The sequence below is a fragment of the Ostrinia nubilalis genome, chromosome 19 (assembly GCF_963855985.1).
Source record: "Ostrinia nubilalis chromosome 19, ilOstNubi1.1, whole genome shotgun sequence".
NCBI classification, from domain to species: Eukaryota; Metazoa; Arthropoda; class Insecta; order Lepidoptera; family Crambidae; genus Ostrinia; species Ostrinia nubilalis.
In genome coordinates, this window is record NC_087106.1 from 13,073,521 (window position 1) to 13,097,027 (window position 23,507).

The following is a 23,507-nucleotide window of genomic DNA, read 5'->3' on the forward strand; positions in this document are numbered from 1 at the left end:
GAAACATTGGTCACCTGGAACACTTTGAAATCACGTTACTATCATAGGTTTCAGATCTCACTTCTGAACTATTAGAGGCCGGTAGATCTATTCTGATAAATAAAACACTGGATACTTAACTTTCACAGTATATTGCCTTATTTTAGATACAATACATCACTTAGCACAAAAGCGCGCGGAGTCATCTTCGCGCGTCCCTCTATTCTGACTGACGTTTGATGCTAGCGTGACATTGACGTATTGTCAATGTCACTATGACAGCATCTCATTGGCTATAACGATACCGCTATTTTAACGTTTTATATTTTTCACAATTAACAGTACCTACCTATCATGTTACAAGTACCTAATGGCCGACAAGCAAAAAAGTAAAACAAAGAGTAACATAGAGGCATGCGTTGCATGTTAAAATGAATGTATAGTCAATTTTAGCAGTGGCTTCTTAATAAAAGGTATGTTTTATTGCCGAAATTCATTAGTTTGAAATAAAACCTTACCTCTACATAAATCTAAATCACCCCTGCTTTGACGTCATAAGTGTAATTGAAAACCCGAAAGTATCCCCGTTTAACGGAAACTGAGAAACAAATAGACAAGTTCGGGGAACTATTCGGGACAAGAAACCTCCATTTTGATTGGATTAGTCCTTCGCGACCCGCTCGTAGATTCTTTTGGGTCTGGACGTAGTGGTAAGCGGAGCGGGCTAGAAATTTGATTTTCGACCGAATAAAAAAGGTTCACTGGTTAGGTTTCATACTCAAGCTGTAGATTCCTGACTATACATATGTTGCAGTGGTAGATGACAGAGGACAAGATTGGGATTCTTTTAAGATGCAAACGATGCATGTATCGGACTGTAGATTCAAAGATCGCTATTTAAATTCCCAACAATCGCTGGATTATTGTGGTGAAACCACTCCAAACACAAGCAATAACTTCAGCTGAAGAGGTTACCTTTAATAGTAATTTGTTCACTATCAATCCACATCTTTTTTTTTTTTTATTCATAACAAGGCAGGTATTTGACCACAATCGCACCTGATGTTAAGTGGGATGCAGTCTAGGATGGTACATATCTGCCCTGTAAGTGCTTATTCACTCTCGCCTTATCAGCCACTCTAAAACTGAACATAGGCCTCCCCAATGAAGATAATGATTTTCAGATTCGCTGGCTCTCTGCATTCAGCGCAATCCTGCTGTATGATGCTGTATCTACTGGCTTTAGGTTGGTTAATTTTCTAATAAATAGCTAAATGAATAAGGGCCCTAAGCTCTTTAAACTTGCTGTAAGCCTTCGCCTCCCACCATGACAGCATCCTAACATCCATATAGACTAGTTGGTTAAAAGTTTCCAAGCTGAAGTTTCGGCAGATCTTTCATTAGCCGAGCATCGGCGCGGTTAGTGGATTGGCTCTCTTAGATCGGGACGTAATAAAACTGTTAGAACTTGGCCCTTGCGCTGCCGGGTGCTTTGGAAAGGTTAAATTTAGATAGCTGTATACTAGGCCTGTCAGGCTTTCACAGGAAACAATAAGTTATAGATATAGCGCTTAACTTAGTAGTCAACGAAACTCAGATCTTCTTCTAATTGATATGTTCTGTAACGGCATAATATGATATGTCGCCCATTTTTTCTACTTTAAACACGTCCAACATAATTTTATTAACTTTTTCATTTGATCTGAAGAAGTCTATTCCAAGATACGATTCCCCACGATTGAACTCAGGGCGTTCGACTGTACGATATAACCCTGCCGCGGAGGCAGCACGTAGCAGACATGATGTGGAGGCAGAAGTCGTCGGCATATACTAGCTCAGTATGTAACTATGTATCCACATGCACGCAGCTCGCAGTCCACATAGCACGTGTACTGAAGGAACATTGAACAATGATAAAGCTGATACGGCACACATAGAATTGATGAAAAGTACGTTATTATATCTTTAGCCTCTACATGTCTCATGTTTTTTTTTTGTTATATCAGCGTTTTGATTCACCTTGAAACTTATGAGCTCATTAATGAGTACCTCCAAACGACTTCAATAATTTTAAAGTTAAAGAATGTTTCCAAACTAAATTGATAATATTGATAGGAGGGCCGACGATCTGGTGATCTGGTGGTCACCAGGACCGGTCAGTAAGGAAATCCTTGGGGAAAGAATATGGAAATTCCTGTCAGCAGTGGACGTCATTTAGCTGAAACAAACGAACGAACTGATAGTGACTTACTAATATGAAAAAATAAACATTGACCATCATCATCTAAGTATAGAGTTAAGACATAAGTTAAATATTTTGTCAAATTACTTTGTTATGAACCGCTGGTAAACTATGTCATCTTAGTTCTGACAAAACTACCAGCTCCCATATTCCTAGATCCTGCATACCCACCGCTACTTCAACAGAACAAATTGAAATGTCGCTCAGGTCGATCCTGATATTGCTCGGGTATCGACAAAGCCAACTTATCTTTGAAATGATACCTTGACAGTACGATATCTTAGCTGGAACTTGTCAAATAAATGAGCCAATAAAGTTTACAGATGACTGAAAAGGTGAATCTTTGAAATTAAAATTGCTCTGAGTGCATGCTTTGGGATACGTAAATAAAACTATTTTTTTTTAGGTAGGTATTTCAATTTTTTTTTTTATTTACATATCTAGTATGAGTAAATGTGAACTCGTATTTAAAATATTAGACAATTTGTAGTAAACCTAAACGGCTATTAATTTGATATAGAAATTAATATTACTAAAGATAAGCTTAATGATCTTGTGTTACATTTTCTTACACTAAGGCTGGATTGCACCACCTTACCCTTACGTTATGCTTTAACTTTAACAAACGTCAAAAATCTGTCAAACTGCATATAAAAAACACCGGTTATCGTTATAGTTACAGTCAACGTTAGGTGGTGCTAGGGTTGCCAGGCGTCCGGCTTTAGCCGGACATGTTTGGCTTTTTAGGGACTTTTCCGGCCAAATATTGCCTTGCCCGGCCTGTCCGGCTTTTTATTTGGTTGCCGCGCCAGGCGAAAGTCGAGCCACAGAATCATATGAAGCGCACTGGTCAGGTGAACTGACACTAATTGCACCCCCCCCCCCGTCACATGTCCGGCTTTTAGGGTAAAAAATTGGCCAAATGAACCACAAAGTCCGGCTTTTATGATTTTGGACCTGGCAACCCTAGGTGGTGCAAATCAGCCTATAAGGGTGACCTTTCGAAGTCACGAAACGGCAGTCCAAAACTGTAACCATTGAAAACATATACCTATACCGGCTCTATGTACGTAATGTAATGTAATGTAAGTATGTATAAAGTTAAAAGGGCCTATAATTACCTAGTCTCCCTGAAAAATGTTTTCTTTGTAAGTAACTTGTACCTAAATTCCTACCTCAAAACCGTTACGTGAAACAGTAAGTTAAAGCATGTTCATCTTGTATTTTGTATAACAATTTCCTTTGATTTCTTAATACAGTGTTTTTCAACCTGTGGGTCGCGACCCCCCAGGGGCCTCTATGGGGGGTCGCGAGAGGTCGTAAAAACTACTTCAGTAAAAAAAAAATCTTATAAAGACAGACTAATCCGAAATCTAACTATGCAAAAGTTGTATGGATTGAAGTATTCGGTCCCTGGGCTACAAACATCTTTGCAACATTATAAAATGCATGAAAAAAAAAAGCGAACGGTCGGGGGGTCGCCAAAAATTTTTTCATACTAGGAGGGTCGTGTCATGAAAAAGGTTGAAAAACACTGTCTTAATAATAATATATCACCACGCCGTGATTTATTTCTGGAAATAGAAAAGTCTTTTCGTGGAAATCATGACAATGTGATTATTGTTTAATTATAGATCTTCCAAGAAACTCGAAATTCATTCATATTTTAACATGAGTTGAGTATCTTATGTATGTACATTTAATTTTGACAAAATAGTAGCTGCTTATTACTAATACTCGTACAACGCTACAGTGTCTGATCTGCCTTCAGATACTTAACTGGGTAGTTAATTTGTTTAACGATACATTTTCCTTGCAATTTAATTCCATCTGATTGATCATCATTTCAGCCATAGCACGTCCACTGCTGAACATAGGCCTCCCCCAATGCTTTCCATGTTGATCGATTGGTAGCGGCCTGCGTCTAGCGCTTCCCTGCTACCTTTACGGTTTCGTCGGTCCACCTTGTAGGTGGACGTCCTACGCTGCGTTTTCCGGTACGCGGCCTCCATTCCTGAACCTTGCTGCCCCATCGGCCGTCAGTTCTGCGTACTATGTGCCCTGCCCATTGCCACTTCAACTTGCTAATCCGTCGGGCTATGTCAGCGACTTTAGTTCGTTTACGGATCTCCTCTTCTGATCTGATTGATATTGACAAATTAAATTCGTAAGTAACTGTTGGAAAACATTTGTCGATGATCACTCTTAAACGCGTCATCATCATCATCATCATTTCAGCCATAGTATGTCCACTGCTGAAGATAGGCCTCTCAATGATTTCCATGTTGACCGGTTGCTATTGTGCTTAAAACAGGACAAAGTTCAAAAATCGATTCTCGATTTGATCATGACTCTACGTTTGGATTTATTGATTCTAGAATAGATTCAAGTCTGTAATCAGCCTTACAAAATACGGCTTCAATCTCTAAAAACTAAGAGGGATCTAGCAAACTATCTCAAGTTCTGAACCTCCACTCGAGTTGGGTAATTTACTCTATAAAATAATATTCGGAAGTCGTTACCTCGCCTCTTTTGCTCCGACACACATTTAGGCCGGCTCCCGCGAACTCTGCTGGATAGCAGTCACACCGAAGCGAGCATAACGCCCGGTTTTATCAGATTTTGTTATTTCCTCATCATCACTCCACTCAGTTTCTGTTGTGAAAAACACACTCTCCTCTCCGATTTTATGTAATTCGGGCCTGATGCTGAAAGCAGTATCATGACAGTATAAATTAAGCCAATTAATTCACTGATAAGCCAAACTGAATAGGACTACGTGCTAAGATGAGTTTAGGATATTCTAATGTGGCTTTTTAACTACAACAGACACAGAAAAGCTTACATCTCACTAGCTGAAAATATGTAAATAATTAGGATAAGGGTTCGAAATCCTCAACCAAAGAGGAACTGGCTATCTTACCTCCCAATGCCGGAACACAAGTTTACCCAGGTGGCTGGGTAGAGATCCATATAGCCTAGAGATGCGTGGTCTTGATCTTCATGTTCAATTCTTTTTATGGGATCAACATCGCAAACTAAAAAGAAACACGTCTATAATTACTAATTGACCGATCAGCTGTGTCAAAGGATATTTTTTTAAAAAAGCTCGCCGCGGTGTGATAATCAGCCGACGTTGCAGAGGCCACTTCTCCGGATCTTTATGGGTATATTATGCAACATTATGCACCAAGTATGCAAAACATATAGTCTCTCATCTCACATAATGTCAGGTAAGAATCTGGCCCAGTTGGATGCTCGCTGTAATAGTTTGGGCAACTTTGGGTTAGTTTGGGCAGATATTTACTCGAAAGTTACGAGCTTGAGGATGTTACATTGGAGAGTCTACTAGATAGATTAAAAATGCACTAAATATCTAGATAAACCATATGTTTTAGTAGCCTAGGTATATGATTTTTATACTAATTAAATAAATGGGGAAGTAACTCGTATAAACAGGTGGCACAGAATAGCCTGGATTCCTGATTCTTACGGTTGGAGTTTGAGTTAACTCTTTCACTACTCATTTGGTTGTTGTTGTTCGTTGAACCACAGGTTGAACGCTCAAATCGGTAAACCAATTTATTTGCAATGTTTTGATACATAGATCAATCATTACAATTTTTAAAATCTTCTTTATCTTAAGAGGTATAAAATAACGGATTTAAATGTGAGTCCGATAGCACATCAACCCCTAATTAGGAATTTATGAACTTTCATATTTATCGTAAGGAACTCCCACTCGGTGTACCGACGACTTGGTGAAGGTCGTGGAAACGCCTGGATGCGGGCAGCGCAGGACCGTTGTAGAAATCTTTGGAAGCCTTTGTTTAGCAATTCAAATCTTTTGGTTGAATGAAAGGAAAGTTTTAATTTTCTTTTGGTATTTTTTATCGTGATGAAAACTTTCTGTGATAGACCGTAATCTTTACGAGTAGTAACAAACTGGCACCCACCCAACAGATTCTTATGTGACAAAGAAAAGACTCCAGAAACCTTTTGAATCGAATGTTTTGAAAGCTTTCTCTTATATTCTTGCTGTGAGAGATTACAATAATTACTAGTACCTAATTATTTATTTATTTATAGAAACCAACAGCGATTATAAGATTTAGACTGATATAGTATAGCCAATGACAGGTTTCTACATTGTTGTTGGAAAAATATGAATAAAGGATGTTAAAAAAAATAAAAATAACAAAAACTCACAAAGAAGTATACTTTAAAAAGGGTTCCCTAATTAAAAAGCTGAAACGATAACCTCCTAAAATACAACCTATTACACGATTTAAAATATTACAGCAATAAAAATAGGTATCTGTATAAATTGATCTAAGATACAACATGGTGCATCCATGCTCTATATACTTTTTAAAATATTACAGTAAAAAAATTGATTCTCACTATCTCGTGAAAAAATCGAAAAGGATTAAATACACCTGACCTAAGTAGATATAATTAAAAACATTATATCTAAGTTTTCTCTTTCATTCGATGATTTTTCCAGCTACAAACTCCAAACCGTCTATCAAACGTTCCCCCAACGAGAAAATTGCGATAATTTCTGACGATATAATAGATCATTTAGCCAACGTAGCTTATTTTCCTTAAAATTTCTTAATTTCCCCGCTTACCTAACACCACCAATTTCGGGTAATCGCGAGCCGGGCGATAAATACGCGCGCAGGCATTAACCAGCTATTACTGGTCGTTTAGACCGGAATATTCCGGCAGTAATCGGTTGTAACCGGTTATAACCCGATACGGTGCGTCGCGAACACATGGGGCCGTGTCGATGGCTAATTGGATATGTAATTCAATTGGTTAGAACTAGTTTGGCGAGCGACGGACATTGAGGTAATATACAGGTATAGGCTCTAATGCAGTAGTGAGGTGCATTTAGGCTTTAGAGCAGAGTGCAGAGGTATAAAGTGCTTTTAAGAAGTTAATCAATACATTCTAACAAAAACCTAACTAGACCAAATTCTCAGCAAATCGTCACCTTTAGCCTATCTCTACATAAAGTCACTTCTCTATTCTTCCTTTCCTTTTACTTCCAGGTAATAATACTTACCTCTAACCTCTGTGAAATCGAGGAAGAACCTCTAAATCAACCACTAACAAAAACCTAATCATGTCAAATTTTAATTACCTCATCTTATGAGCTATTTTGGGACGTTCTAATTATTATTTTTAGGCAGTAAGTTGTTCAAGTGCTAATTCTTGGATGGCTCAAACTTGGAGTACAGGTGTGGTTTTGTTCTCCAGTCGACGAAGCACATGATGTCGTGCCCTAAGTGCCAAACAACTACACGCAGGAAGATTTGATGAAGGCTACTGACAACGCCATTCTTCTGGCGGAGTTTTGGGCCGACACTGTGTAGGTTTGTTGTCGACACGACAAGAAGAAGAAGTACATAATCTTCTTGCATAATAAAACAGAACGTAAAGCCCTATCGGTTGGAATCTAAAGCGGTATAAGTAATAAATAGAACATTACCAGTATTATCTGGATCCACTAAAACAGTGCGCGTCTAAAGAAGCTTAGTGAGAGAGGATTGTCTTAATTTGAAGCGCATTAATTACCTTCGGAAACGAACGCGGTATCGCGTAACATCACAGATGGTTGGGCCCGGAAATTTGCTTTAAATTAATTTGAATATAAGACTTAGTTGGTTTTCCAAGGCAAACTTCTAAGTAGTGTTCCTGAACATTATTATTATAAAGAGCTGTGGTTTTCTGAATAAAGAAAAATAAAAATTAAATAAATAAACATGATGTTCAGAATATTAAAAATAGCGCAAGCGTGTAAGTTACAAATACGAGTAGAACATATTACTTAACTAAAAAAAATCAAGAACAAGTCGGTACATTCAACACTTATCATGCCAAAAAGTTACGTAAACTTTATTCAAAATACATAATGTAAATTATTTTATTTTAATCAACAATGTTTCTGTGATTTTTTGATCTATGAAGATAGAGCAAGTTGGCTGTAATTAAGGTAGAGTAGCTGTTGACTCCAGTGTTGTGATCCAGTGAGTTTTAAGTTGCTGCAAATATTACAGTAAATAGATTGGACAAAATTCTGCGATTATACCTAGGTATATAATTTTCAATAAATAGGTAAGTTAGGTGGACCCTACGAAATTGACTAGAACCTGGTACCTACTTATTCTGTGCTAGAAATTAGATTATTCACACGATTTTAAACTTACTTAAAAGTAACTCAAGTTATCCATTTTAATCATCATCATCATCATTTTAGCCATAGGACGTCCACTGTTAAACATAGGCCTCCCCCAATGATTTCCACAATGGCCGGTTGGTGGCGGCCTGCATCAAGCGCCTTCCTGCTACCTTTATTAGGTCGTCGGCCCACCTTGTGGATGGTGTGGACTGTGGACTTCCTACGTTGCGTTTTTTTATAAGTTAAGAAAAATAATTTTTGACGTATTTTATGGCCTCATCCAGAATATAATTATAAACACAATGTACTGTGAGAACATCCACCTGCTCGGTAACAGCACCGCTCAGCCCAATTCATTATTTTAATTTAATTAATAAATAAATTGCTCCAACAATTCTTTGTCTCCAAAATAAGCAGACTGATGAGATGTGCCATGGCGAGTAAATAACTGGGAATGTGATTTTTAGACATTTTTCCCTAGAAACGAATTAATATCTTGCCTGCTTTTTATTTTTAAAGTAATTCTACGAATATTTACATGTTGTATTGAAGCGGGAGATAGTGACTCGCTTTTGATGTCCAATAATGTACCTACAATAAATAAAAGCTCAATAAAATGTGGGTGTATCTTTAAGACTCCAATTAAAAATTTACTGAACAATCGATATCCATTCTATCATCATCAAACCTTTATATGATTGAAATCGAACGTAGACTTAGTTCTCAGTAAAAAATAGTCCAAGAAAACAAATTCGCCTTCAGTAAAAGCTCTACGAAAAGCTGAATTCGTCTCTAAACCGAAAGTACGTCGAAAGTCACCGGCAGGTAAACCTACTTTAGCGTTTGACCCGTATACCTTTCATGTGAAGGTTGCAAATATTTCAGAGCCTTATAAAATGGCTAAAACAGCTCGGCTATGTCAGTTTTTGCTTATTTTCTCTTTGAACGCCGCCGCCGCAGAAAATCCCGCTACAGCTGTACAGTTAGCAAAAGAAGTTTTATTCATTGAAAGTTTTTTGTAGTTGCTTGTGGTGGACCTTACAAAATGATGAAAAATTATTTCTATTCAGTTGTCGTTTGTCAGTTCTTTCACCATATGACAGAGCAAACTCTAGGTACATAGTAGTAATAGTAGATAAATAAAGTATGTAGTAGGAAGGCTATAGGTATCACTGAGTGGATAGACTAACGCCCGTATTCACAAACATTACTATGAGGTCTGACAGTGCGCGTAGACGCACAGGGTGACACACGAACTAATCACAGAGCTCTATTCAATGCTGTGCATTCGATTTGCTGCTTCACTTAAGCAAGTATCGTTTGTGAATACGGATGTAAGACTGAATAAGATCGCATTGGTCAGAACGTGTAATATAGTCATCAGCATTTCCATTAATGGCAAAACATAAGTCCACTATTGAACTTAAAACCTCCCCAAAGAAACCCACAAAGCACAAAGCTTTTTTCAAGTATTTGAATTTGGTGGTACTTACTGATGATGTTTCCGTATAAAATATGCTCTCAAGTACTTAGGTAATTTATTTTTATAAACAGTGAGGAAGCTCTTGGCCTGCATTTCAACTGCTGGCGCAAGTACACTATGCGGGAAATTGGCCAAGACGTGATAGTGTGAACACCATCTCTGTTACTTTCTCCTTCCCACACCCGTGCGTCGCCCATACTTCGGTGTGCGGGCTTAGCGCTTCGGCTTGGACAATTTTCTGCATAGTGTACCTGCGCCATGCTGGAAAGTGATGATCAGGCTGAAGGTGGAAGCGTGAATCACCCGGAATCCTCAACCAAGGAGGAACTGGCTATCTTACCTCTAACTGCTGGAACACAACAATGTTGTTAACATTATTGTTATGGTGACAAACTTAGGTAAGATGGTGTTAGCTAGCCAGGCGGACTTAAAACAAGCCCTACCACCAACCAAACCGGCCAGAAAAGTCTGCCCCCACTGGGACTCACACGGATTCACCCGGAATGCTCAACCACGAAGATTTTAGTCCAATATGCGACTTTTTTGTCGTCGGTACACCGCATCGGGGGCGCGATATTACGCGCCTACAGAGATTAACACCGGCGCTGGAGCCTAGATTGCGAACTATTGAAATTTACGCTCCGCTCCCGCCGCTCTGCATATATTAACCGCGAGCGGAGCGGAGAGGACAAGCGCTCGTTAGTGAGCGCGTGTGGTCGAACATCTTTATGGCGCGCGATAATTATTGGTTCTGTAACTTTTTTAACTGATGAGCTTTCACATTAATAGTAGAGACACAAAAAAGGTTTTGTGGTAGAGATGCTTGAAAGTAGATTACATAGTATAAGTTATAAGCCAAGGCTGCTCAACCTTTTGAAGAGTCTGGCTAAACGGTATATTCAGTCGTTAAGATCGGGCCACTTACATTTCCTATTTCAGTTACTCTCATGACAAGCGCAATACAAACTCAATTATTAAGATCAAACCATACTTACGCGGGTCACTTAAAATTCTTTCGAGGGCCTGGGGTTGTACAGCCTTGGTACTACAAACGAAACTGATGGCCTAGTGTCAGTTCAAATCAAACGCGCTCACTAGTGATGTAAACTCACACTCAGCCCACTGCTCTTTTTGTAAACGTCAGATCGACATTTAACATGCCGAAAGCACGAAATTAAAATATTTTCAGAAAATCAGGTTAAAAAATCTGATGCCATATTAATAGTCACACCTGCTGCATTATATGTAGTCACACCTGCTACTACTCGTATGTATAGAGTTTGCTGCATAATATTATGCCTCAGTTAATAATTATTCCCATGGAATATTGTGGGGCATTTCAATATTGGGTTGTACTGTAATATGCCGGTGGTAATAATCTCCACATAAAGTGTGCTTCGCGGGTTGTACACCGCCTTGGGTGGAGGGTTGACACATTCCACAATATGTTTAATTATTCTTAAAGTACGGTTATTTAATAATTACTTTAGTAAGTAAATATATTACGAAAGTAACAAGGAAAGATTTATCCTTTTTATCTACGGTTACTCAATTTCATTCCATGAATACGAAATATCAAGTAACCCACCTTCTAGTTTATTCAAGCTGTTGAGCTTTAGTAACTAATATTTGATAATAATTTAATAATTAGTTTTAATTTCAAAATCCCTTTGTTCTGAAAAGTTATTGCTAAGTCGCATTTGTTGCGAATAGAAGAGCAGAAAAAAAATTACACATGCTGCTAAAACTTATCAAAATCCAGGTGTAACAAATAGTTTTTTTTTATTTGGCTGGCACACAGAAGGAAGTATAAATCAAGAAAAGATTAAAAAAGCGTGCCAGCAGTCGTAACAGCAATATAATTATGACGCTGCAGTTTGACCTTAAGGGCACTGGATAAAGGTATATTTTACTTAATGCCTTTTTGGCAGCCCTACCCATATCCAGGGCTTACGTAAGGGCGCCTCGGCAAGATTTACGCCTGGGCTTACCTGCATGCACTCCATTCCAATTCCCAGATACGGCCCGCGGCTACGGCACCCCGCATACGGACCCCCGGCCGCAGGCCTGAACCGGTTTTATGCATAAACCCGGTTTAGATTGCACTTAACCGGTTAGATAGGAGTGCAGCTCTAAATGTAAACGGTTTTAGGGACAATGAAATAGATTTCACAGGCACATAATTAGTTTTATTAAAAAGAAACGTTTCTCTCGCTTGTAAATAAGTCTTAAAAAAGTTATGCACACGTCCATAAGGTGGACCTACGACCTCATAAAGGTAGCAGGTTCGACATTGACAGTAATAAATCTTAGAGGAAGGAGGTTTTCGTTGCTATCCATTAAAAATGGCCAAATGGGTGGTAGATTTTTAGGCCAAGTTGGTGAATAGTTAGGTAACTTGTATTTTTGAAAATTTGTAACAGCAGCAATAAACAAGTACGTATAAAATTGATTGCTCTTTCTATGTTGACTACCTATCTTGCAAGTGGCAGTATCACGCCATCTAGTAAAAGTATAAGAAACTTCGTAGTCACACGGGGTGAATGTTTGTGTAACAAAATTAATGTGTGTAGGGTGTTATTATTTTTATTGAAAAAAAATACTCATGATTACCAAACAAACTTGTTTATTAAAGTATTTAACTATGTGACTTGTACTTATAATAATTTCTGCGAACCAAAAAACGAACTCTAGTTCGCAGACGAAGTAAAAAAAAGTATGTTTTAGAATTAAGATAAACATTATTCCTCAAGATTTTCTTTGCAATTTCTTAGAACTCGCTAATTAAATAATAGCTTCGTACATATTACAATAAAAAAGATTGGACTGTCTGTAACTGTCATTCAATATTATATTTTAAGAAATAATGAAAAATCAGGCATAAGTGCCTGATTTTTCAATCATCGAATAACTTTTATCTGATTAATAAAATTGGCACGTTGACAGTTTTAGCGTGGGAGATATGTCAAAATGATTCTTCAATTAAAAGTTAACTGATGATTCAAAAATCTTCCTTTAAGGAACTGACTAAGTACCTAATGAATGACTTGATTATTTTAAGAGATCATAGATAACATACTAGATCCACTTGATGACAATAAGAGTATGGTCACCTTGAACAACTATTCTAAAATAGTGCTTTAAAAACGCTCCACCATAATATACAGAGTAATAGCACCGACAACTATTGGCCTTACCCCTACAAATTACGTTTACACATACAAATACGTTATTTAACTCTAATAAAACATTTATTGGAGTAAAGTTACTCTTTAACTTGATGTTAAAAAGATAATTTGAACCGCTTAGCAGGTTTTACCGAACCTTTATTTCGTACAATTTTACTCTGAGCGTTTACTGACTCCACAGATTTGTTCGTAGGCCTCGTCTCGGAGCTACCAGAACCTTCTGGGAGGTCATAATTTAATGCTTCTTCTTCTGCTTTGGTCACAGACTCGAATATCTCTCTCTGAACGCGAAGTTGCAGATGTTTTGGAAGCGTTCTCGTTTTCTGACAGAGACTTGTAAATAAGTGCGTAAGCGCATCATCCTCAGTATTTCTATTCCCGTCTATCAACTGTTTCCTTAAATCACTTCTCTGTCTGTTCTGTTCTGCCCTTCTTTTCTCTCTTTCTTCTAGATTGTCAAGGAAAGATTCTCTTTTATTGACTTCCATTATTGGTGGATTGTTTGTTGGCTCAATGGTAATATCTACAATATTTGGTTTGATGTCTTCATCTTCTGAAACCTCACATTCTATATTAGGGTATTCTTCGTTATCTTCTTCTTCGTTTGTGAAGTTAGAGCCATTGTTATCTGTATTGTTGGGTTGGGGAAGAAGGAAGTCCATGAGATCTTCGTATTTCCATGGGGCTAGCGTTTGTTGAGCTATTTTTCGTCTTCTCATTGCTTCTCTGTGACTGTCTCGAAGTCTCTTCCATATTGACTTTGCTTCTGATACTGTAAATAAAATAAAATAATTTATTAACGTCCGTGAATCAAGACCTGGAAATAATGTAAGTCCAATAGAATCAAGACCATGGAAATAATAGTTTTGTTTTATGTCCTTCCAAACAATACAAACAGTGCTGTTGTCTGATAGAATTATTAGATTTGTTGATTAAATGTAACACTTTAGCGTGAGACTCTTTAGTGTTGGGCTCTTCTCAGGGTTTTGGGTTCCTTTTAAAATGAAGAACACGACGCAGGAGTATGTTGGCAAGTGTGTATTTCGCTTCGAAGCTCACAATCAACTGGCTTGTTACTGCGAAGACGCAGTAAGGCAAAAACAATACAAACTAATACAATACAAAGCAATAAAAACAATAGAAACACCGCAGCCCCTAGTCGTGGTATCTTTTGGGCCGTTTGATTGGCCGACGCTTAGGGCGCGAACTGGAGTGGTGTTCGTTGGTTGGTTGTCGCATATGGCGCGAACGAGAGTGAGCGCGGCGGGAACGAGGCGAATCGGCCAGACTACCTGGATTGGCGATAGCTGGCGTTATTAGGCGCGCTACATGCTCCCCCTCCAAGTCATAAGAACGTCCCGTTGGTGACTTGGACTTTACAAGCGCTGATTCCCGTTGAAGTCGCGGACGACCGCGATGCCTACGTGATTGTATTGGGGCCGAGGACCGATTGAATTTATGAAAAGGGGTTAGGTAATTACTGTGGAACCTACCTACATGCTCGTTAGAGCTTAATTGAACTACGTCGTAGGTGGTGTCGCTAACAACCCTGCTGATTTGGTATGGTCCGTCCCGCTTAGGCATAAACTGATTGATACGTCCTTTCGCATATTTACTAAGTAAGGGCGTGGTAACTAGAACTTCATCATCCACTTGATACGTTATTGCTGATCGACGATGATGATCAGTCGTTTCTTTTCTTTGTTTCCAATTTTTCACAAATTTCTTTAAGTAAGTAAAGCGTCGGAGCTCCCCCGAGCCTGAAGATATCATCCAATTCCTGCTGCAGAGAAGAGAGTTTTTCGCGCTCGACGGGCGTCAACATCTTGCCTTCATTCTCTCGTGGCATTTTTGCAGCATAACAAGAAGAGGATGGACTGGGATGCTCATATTGAATAGCGAAAACTTGGCTATCATCAGAAAACTTCCAAGTCGAATTCCCGAAGTTTAATACGATTCCAGCTGCTAACAGGAAGTCGATACCTAATATGGTTTCGTTACCTATGGCGTCGGGCATTATGACAAAATCTAGTTTAACACTTTTATTTCGACCGACATCTACTTGCAGCGTAGTGGTTAAAACTTGGCGCCACTGCGCTGAGCCATCAGCGAGTTTGACTCGCATGGTCATCTCGATAGTCGGGTGTCGACGCTCTTGAAGCAGTTTATATAAAGAACTTCCTACAACGCTCCTTTTAGCACCTGTATCTATTAGCGCTGTCCCTTGCAGGTCTAATATTCTAACACCTAAAAGAGGCCGTGGTTGTGTCGCAGATGTGTGACGAGAATGCGAAGACGTAGAAAAAAGTTCTAATATATCAAGCTCGTACGTCACTTCGTCGACATCTGAAGAAAATCCGCGATCGCAATTAGAGCTTATGGTCACCCTACTACTCCCACTGAACTCCATACGCTTGTTAAAAGGCTTCGTGGTACTTTTGGATGGGTTTGACCGCTTTGTTTGACGACGATCGGAATCAGACAAAGGAATTTTATTATCTACGGATAGCACAGCCGGGTTGTTAGAAACACCATCTGGGGACGCTACACGTGAACCATCATTGTTCAAAATACTAGAGGTCGTAAAGTCTAAGGGAAGTATGGGAAAAAAAATCTGACAAATAAAAATCAGTGCCTTCAACTGACGTTAAATTATTTTTACAATTATTATCTTTAGGCATGATAGCATGGTATTTTCTACGATTATTACTCTCAGCGGGAAGAAAGTTATTATTAGGAAGAGATCTAGGATTATGTGAGGAACGTAATTTGACGTTTTCGGCCCCAAAACAATCAGTAGTTTTACTTACTTGTGCGGGCGACTTACGATTGGAGAGGGAGGTTGGCGACGCCTTATGATATTCACACGATATGGCGTTGAACTGCGTATTACACTTAGCGCAGTTGGCCCGTACGACTCCTTTCTCTCCGCATCCATAGCAGGAAACTTCACCAACACCGTCTTTCTTCATTGCCAGCCGACGACAATTTTCACGTGTATGCCCGTGTCGTTTACAGTATACACAAAAACGATTATTTTCGCTTGTCGGCGGCGTCGCAGCAGCGGCAGGCTCGTCGCACGTGGCGCGTTGCGGCGGCGGCGCGATCACGCTGGCTGCGGTCGTGGACGAATTCGTGTGCGTGGGTGACGGTGAACGGGCTGAGGCATCGATGCACGTGCGCGGAGACGCGAGTGGAGGCGCGCGTTTTCGCTGATTGTAGGCACTCGCGGGCGCAGCGACACATGTGTTTTCCTCAGCAACCTCTTCTATTTCGCGTGCTTTTCGTAGCAGCGTTTCGAATGTTTCCACTTCTTCTCTTCGTAAACGTTCCCGAACTCGCACATGGAGAAGGCTGTAAATCATGTCGAGTTGCACCTTTGCGCTGAGGTCTTCTTTCGGGAGGCGTGCTAGCTGAGCGCGTGCTTTGGCTACATAAAGCTCAGTTCTCTCCCGGAGTTGTTGCGGCTTCGAGAACAAGTCTCTGTAAATCCTGTGTGGAGGTCTACTGTCGCCGAAGGCGCTGCGGAGATGCTGCAGGGCTTTGCTCCACGAGGTGATCGTGGACTTAACTCCCTGCCACCACGTGGCTGCGTCGTGTGTGAGAAGTATCGACAAACCACGTAAGGCGTTAGCATCACTGATATTTGCGCAATCTTTAAATGACTCCAAAGCATCGATAAAACCGTCGAGGGACTCGGTGGGCGCTCCGCTGTAGGTCGATTTGCACGTGGCGAACGTTCCAGATGCAAGTTGAGCGGGCGGCGACGTGGAAGAGCACTGCGCGGCGTGAGCCGGCGCGGGATGTGAAGATGGCGATCGGCACTCGAGCACTCTTGATAGCAGGCGCTCAAAGTTTTCTGCTTGCGACTGTTGCAGGGACACCATCATGGCGGTGATATCGTCCACGGTGATGGGCGTCGGCGCTGGCGTTGGCGTCGGCGTTCTTGCAACGTTGTTGTCGCGTCCATCGTCTTCCACGTCGAAAAAGTCGGTCTGGCGGCGATTTGTGTTGCGGCGTGTCACAGGGCGTGGCATTTTCTTCTAATTTTATAAATACCACGGAGGTCGTGTTCTTTTAACTTGCTCGTCGTTGGGCTGCCAATTTGTGCGTGGCAGCGTTCTTCAACTTGACTCACGTTGGGCTGCCAATTTAGCGTGGCAGCGTTCTTCAAAGTGACTCACGTTGGGCGGCCAATTTAGCGTGAGACTCTTTAGTGTTGGGCTCTTCTCAGGGTTTTGGGTTCCTTTTAAAATGAAGAACACGACGCAGGAGTATGTTGGCAAGTGTGTATTTCGCTTCGAAGCTCACAATCAACTGGCTTGTTACTGCGAAGACGCAGTAAGGCAAAAACAATACAAACTAATACAATACAAAGCAATAAAAACAATAGAAACACCGCAGCCCCTAGTCGTGGTATCTTTTGGGCCGTTTGATTGGCCGACGCTTAGGGCGCGAACTGGAGTGGTGTTCGTTGGTTGGTTGTCGCATATGGCGCGAACGAGAGTGAGCGCGGCGGGAACGAGGCGAATCGGCCAGACTACCTGGATTGGCGATAGCTGGCGTTATTAGGCGCGCTACAACACCTAATAAAATTTTAATAATAGAAAAAAAAACAGTATTTATCTGTTTGAGTAGGTATGTACCTATTACCAAACATACTTCACTCTCACTAAGATTTATCATGATTGCATAACATTTCTTTACGAATTAGTCATTGGGCATACAGGAAGTTACCTACTTACTCACTGAATAACAAAAATCTGAAAATGTAATATTTAAACAGACAAATGCTACTTAAAAAACTGCAACAAATACCTACCTAGTTATCTAACATTAATAACACGGACAAATTTATTCAAAACAACAAAGTAGCAGGTACCATATAAGTACGTAACGCGTAGGCAGTGACTGTGCACACGCAATGCCAATCCAAGACACGAGTGAACTCAATCCAATTGAAAATCGACCTTAACACTATTACAATAAAACAGAACTTACCGTCAGCCATCCCGCACTCCATCGCCACAGATTCCCATGTAGCATGTTTTCGCGCGTTATCTCTAAAAAATACGCTGCTACTATCCCAAAGGCACGGGTTGGATCGCACTTTCAAGATGAATTCTTCCATTTTGTTAAAATATTTAAATAAAGAACACAAACAACGCTAATAAAATTGTCTAAGTTGTCACGACAGTCAAGCCACACGGAGCGCGGGGCATTGAACGTGGACGCCCGTGCATAGCGTGTGCTGTCAAGCGCCGTGCTATTGGAAGTGCGTTTGAGAGATACTAGATGGCGTTAGTAGTTGCATATTTAGGTACTTGTCACTTTCGTTTGGTCGTTTTTTCATTCTTTTATTTTTTTAACGGTTTCCGGTCCACTGATTTCTTGGTGGGAAGTGAAGCGCCATGTTTTGTTTTATTTTGTAAAATGTGTGTTTAGCCGAATAACCAGAGTTGATTGTTCTGAGCTTTGTCATTTACGTTCAGCTTTAGACTTCTAAAAATCTTTTAAGTAGGTACTGACTTGAAGCTGTGCTACTATAAATGTGTGTAGGTTACATAAGAATAACTTCATAAGATCCAACCGTATTGTCTCTATCCTCGTGAAATATTATTATTACCCCAATAACTTCTGTAAGAAACTCAACACGTTCCGATGACAAAACACCAGAAATTAATATGGCAAGTTTGATCAAGGGACCAAGTTTCCCAATCAGCGGCCGCTTTTGTCTTTAATGGCCACACCTTCGGTGCTTTGTCATACTAATATTGGTTTCATAGTCATTCGTAGGATGTTATTATAGGTTGGCAAACTTATAAAGTAATTATCTACACCAATATGTGACTAAAACATTATGTAATACATACCACTGAATAAGTAAGTAGTATTTAATTGTTACCTTTTATTGAACTTGTTCTAAGAGAACTGAGATTAATACGGATTTCTAAATCAACATTCATCTCTTCCCACAATTTTGAGCAACCATATTCTAATCTAAGAAATACTACATCTTTTTGAAATTAGATGAAATTAAGTTAGAACTTCAACAGCAGTTTGAACACTGCTTAAAAACTATAAAATTTCATAATTTGATACTAAGAGACAACTGACGGTACAAAGTGCAACAAAATACGGTTACGGATTAAGTTTTACGTGTTACGGGTCTGTTTATGTAAGAAGAACCTTTGTATACCAACATGGAGCAATAAAGGATTCGAATTTGAAATAACACAATTTTCAATTTTCCCAAAAATTAGATGCCCCTTTTTTGCATTGTGACGTCAGAATTTACCCGGGCAAATTATTTTGGCATGAAAATTTTCCTCTTTCAATACATGATACTGCCTAGGCAATCTAGTCTAAAGTCTAGATCGCAGGCTGGTAATAAAACCAGTCCGGGAATTGAATCTAACACCGGAATGCTGGAGATATGGCCCGGGTTAAATCTTCTAATGTATGGCCGTGTTCGATTTGGAGAAGTTTAATTTAATGCATTTTAGTGTCGGGTGAGCCTTGGAAGATATTTTAAGCTATGTTTTTGGATGAAAAAATGGGTACTTTTTAGTAAGAGTGGGCTGGGTCAAATAAACTTTTCCCTGGGTTTTTTTTTAGAAAAGATTAGCACTTCGTGGTAAGCTAAATAATGCTTGTGTTACGAGTGGGCTCACCACAATAGTCGAGCGGCGCCGGTGGAATTCGAACCCGCTTTCCTCGGATCTCGAGTCGGCCAGTCCGACCCCTTCACCGTTCGGCTATCGTGGCTTCAAAAATTAAGCTACCTGTAGGCATAAGATGCGCGCCGTGATAACTTTTATCGACGTCAAAATGTATGGGGAAAATCGATAAAATGGCATGATAACCGCTTATCGCGGCGCGCTTCTTAGGCCTACTGGTTGGGTTTATTGGGTTCCTTTCATGTTGAAGACTTGAAGCTCCTGACTACAAGGTGGGATTTTAATTATCCTAGTAGCAAAATTTACGTCTTTTTTGGAAGACCAAAATACAACTTTATCAAGTCCTATAACAAACTGGCTGATAATAGTGACTGAGTTTCTTGCGCTGCTTCTTCTCAGCACTGGCCCATTTATTGTCCCGAAGCAGTGGTAGCGTTAATACTGGGACGTGTAAAAGTGCTTTTTAAAAGCCTATTTGCAAAAATAAATGAGTTTTATCAGTTTTTTATGACTGACCGAAACGCATCAATAAGGTTTCGTAATACTTAACCTTGTACGAAACCCCATAAATATTTCCCATAAAAAGCTAGATTCTCCCTCCAATACCAGCGCAACCCCACCTGAATTCCCTGGAACAATTGTGATACATATTTGCATGGAAAATAAAATAAAGTAGTACATTGGATGGAGAAGTTATCGGCGCACCTACCCCCGCTAGATTGAACTGGAAAATATCCAATGCAAATAACCCAACGGTGTTTCTTCCATCTTGGAAATATTGGATGTGGTATAGGAGTTCTACCAACTTATTTAAGTCTTTAGTTTGGTAGCTGACATTACCAAATTTTAATTTATATTCATTCGTAGTGACAAATAAAAAAATTAAGTTTCCTACTGAAATAACTACTTGACCAGCAATTTAAAAAAATCTTTCACCAGTAGAAACTTATTCCTGTGATGTGACAATCTGTGTTTTTTTTCTATAACGGACCGAAATACGCGCTGCTTAATTTAAAGGTAAAATCTTCTGCCATACACACGATTACTAAAATATAGTTATTTGTGGATTCTTTAGCCAAACAAGCCAAACTCACGTAACACGTAGCTCAAAAGAAGGATGGCCGTATTAAAGGCAGGCTTCAGTTGGTGGACCGACGACCTGATAAATGTTGCGTATAGCGCTTGGATGCGGACAGCGCAGGGCGTTAAGGAAATGCTAGAGAGAGGCCCTTAAAACCAGCAGTATTTTTCAGTTGATAAAGAAGCTTTTTTAAGCTCTGTAAAATGCTTCTTCGGAAGAATAGTGCCTGTATGCCACCTCCAAACCAATGTCACTCTTTAATAATTGCGAAGAAGCTCGGGTAGCAGAAGAAAGGGTAAAATTTCAGTCACGCCCGCCCCTGCTAAGGGCAGCCCTCATAAATATTGTAATCGCAGTGTATTTCATTCTTACTGAAATTCATTTAAATATACCTCAGTACGTGGTTATTTAACGTTTTATTGGAGCCGCCATTGAATTTGAGATGAAGGCTTGTGTGAATAAAGGTCGTGGAATTTATCATCGGAGGAACTTGATTCTTTTTTTTCGAGGAGATTTAAATTATTTGACAAGGATTATCTCAAATGACAACGTGGGGTAAGGACAGATGACATAGTTTAATAATAAAGTGAAGTCACTTAACACATTAATATAAGTACCACTTACCTAAGCTATGCCTGTCGCTTTAATATCAAAGACTTTAATATCATCATCCTTTTAAAAACAAAATAAAAACTTAAACTATCTCTATACCTATCAATTTCATCTAAATCTGTTCAATCGTTTCAGCGTGTAAAGGTAATTAAACAGACAGATTAATTATTTACTTTCGCATTTATAATTTTTGTATGGATTATGACTCGCTTCAGAAAATCACATACCTAGATTAATTAATCCCTAATCAATAAACCAAGATATACCTTCACCCCAATCAAGATAGCACTCGCCAAACTTGGGATCGGCTTATGAATAGCCGGACCCCAATCGGGCGGAAAGTCCTTGCAAAGGTTTTAATCTCTTTAATTAAGTATTAATTAGATGTTAATAGGCTATCAGTCAATTGTCTCGGGGACACGGGTCCGGAGGATTTCGGGTGATTGTGCTAATCCGATGGAGGTTCTATCGTGATTGATAAATTAAACGCCTCGAATAACCAGTGGTTAACTAGTAAACAAGTCTCAACCCCGAGGGATGCGGTTCGATTCCCTTTGGTGTCCGAGAAAGTGAAAAAATCATTTCAGATTTACATCATTTTAATAATGAAATGAGATGAGGAAGTGCTAATAATCCCGTTAACCCCTCCAGCTAAGCTAATAGAAAAATCCCTGTCTAATACCGAGTACCGACACCATTTGACTATAGTCAAAATTATTTTATTTTGCAATCGAAGACACGTTGTGTACTGAGCATTATAGATACTAGCTTTCCGCCCGCGGCTTCGCCCGCGTGGAACTTTGTCTGTCACAGAAAAACATTATCGCGCGCGTCCCTGTTTCAAAAACCAGGATAAAAACTATATTTTCCCGGGACTCAAACTATCTCTGTGCCAAATTTCATCAAAATCGGTTCAGTGGTTTAGGCATGAAAGGAAGACAGACAGACAGAGTTGCTTTCGCGTTTATAATATTAGTATAGATTCCGTGATATTAACCTGCCTTATTGTAGGTACCTACATATTTTATGTAGCAGTAGGTATCAAAGATTTCCTGTTTTAGGTGGCCCTAACCGGTGCAGTCTTTACTGGCACGTTTAGTTACTTAAGAACATACACGAACCCTTTTATTCCACACACTGGGCCTAATTAAACGCTGTACTACACGTAGTACATTATTATTCTGTGGTATGTACCTACTACAAAGTGGGCCATGATCCCAGACTGGGCCTTATTAAATGCTCTCGAGAGGTCAAATTTCATTTTCCTTAATGAATAATACTCCGGAACTGGGCTCGTACATCTTCGGATTCCAGAAAATAATATCTACTTGACGGCCCGTTTGGATGAGGTATTGGGGAAACGTTTAAAATGGGGAGAAAAAGAGGGGAGATTTTTAACGGTTGAAAACCAAGGCAAATATCGCGACGCGTCTTAACTTAGTAAAAGTACCTACAGTTTACGTAGTAGAAATGAGTGTCTTTATAAAAAAAACTTCAATCAAGTAAGGTTCAGGATGGTGGGAACAAAATAAATAAGTACCTACGAGTGATTTTACACGTCTGTATCCCAAAGTATCTTTATTTTAGGTACCACTAGACCACAGGGGTAAGAGGGATTTGCTGTCGACTCAACATACAAAAACAATCTGAAAAAAAAAGAACAAAGAAAGAGAAAAGAACACTTTTTTCATCAGAACATACAGATAGTGAAGTTACATGAATATAAAGTTAGATGGGGCAGTAAGGTTCTGGAATGGAAATCACGTAACGGTAAGCGCAGCGTGTGACATCCACCCACAAGGCAGAGGGTTTTAGCAAAGGTTGCAGGAAGGCGCTGGATGCAGGCCGCTGCCAACCGGCCAATCTGGATATCATTGAGGGAGGCCTATGATCAGCTGTGGACATCTATGCCTGAAATGATAAAGAAAGATAAATGATGGACTATTTTTTGCATACTTTTTTTTCCTTTTGCCGGAATACAGGTCTACCTAACTGACTCTCCCGCCAACTCTCCAGGCAAGTGGCCCCCAAAGGCCCCAACGGGCCCCAGCC

General features: G+C 39.7%; 1 protein-coding gene across 1 annotated transcript; it reads right to left on the reverse strand.

Annotated features, from left to right (window-relative positions):
* Window positions 1-12,785: 12,785 nt before the first annotated feature.
* LOC135081323 (uncharacterized) lies at window positions 12,786-18,275 on the reverse strand. The gene is made up of 2 exons (XM_063976044.1): window positions 18,084-18,275; window positions 12,786-13,854 (listed from the first exon to the last, which is right to left on the reverse strand). Exons 1-2 carry the CDS (start codon window positions 18,211-18,213, stop codon window positions 13,178-13,180), a joined length of 807 nt encoding a protein of 268 aa, XP_063832114.1. The 5' UTR covers window positions 18,214-18,275; the 3' UTR covers window positions 12,786-13,177.
* Between the last annotated feature and the right edge of the window lie 5,232 nt (window positions 18,276-23,507).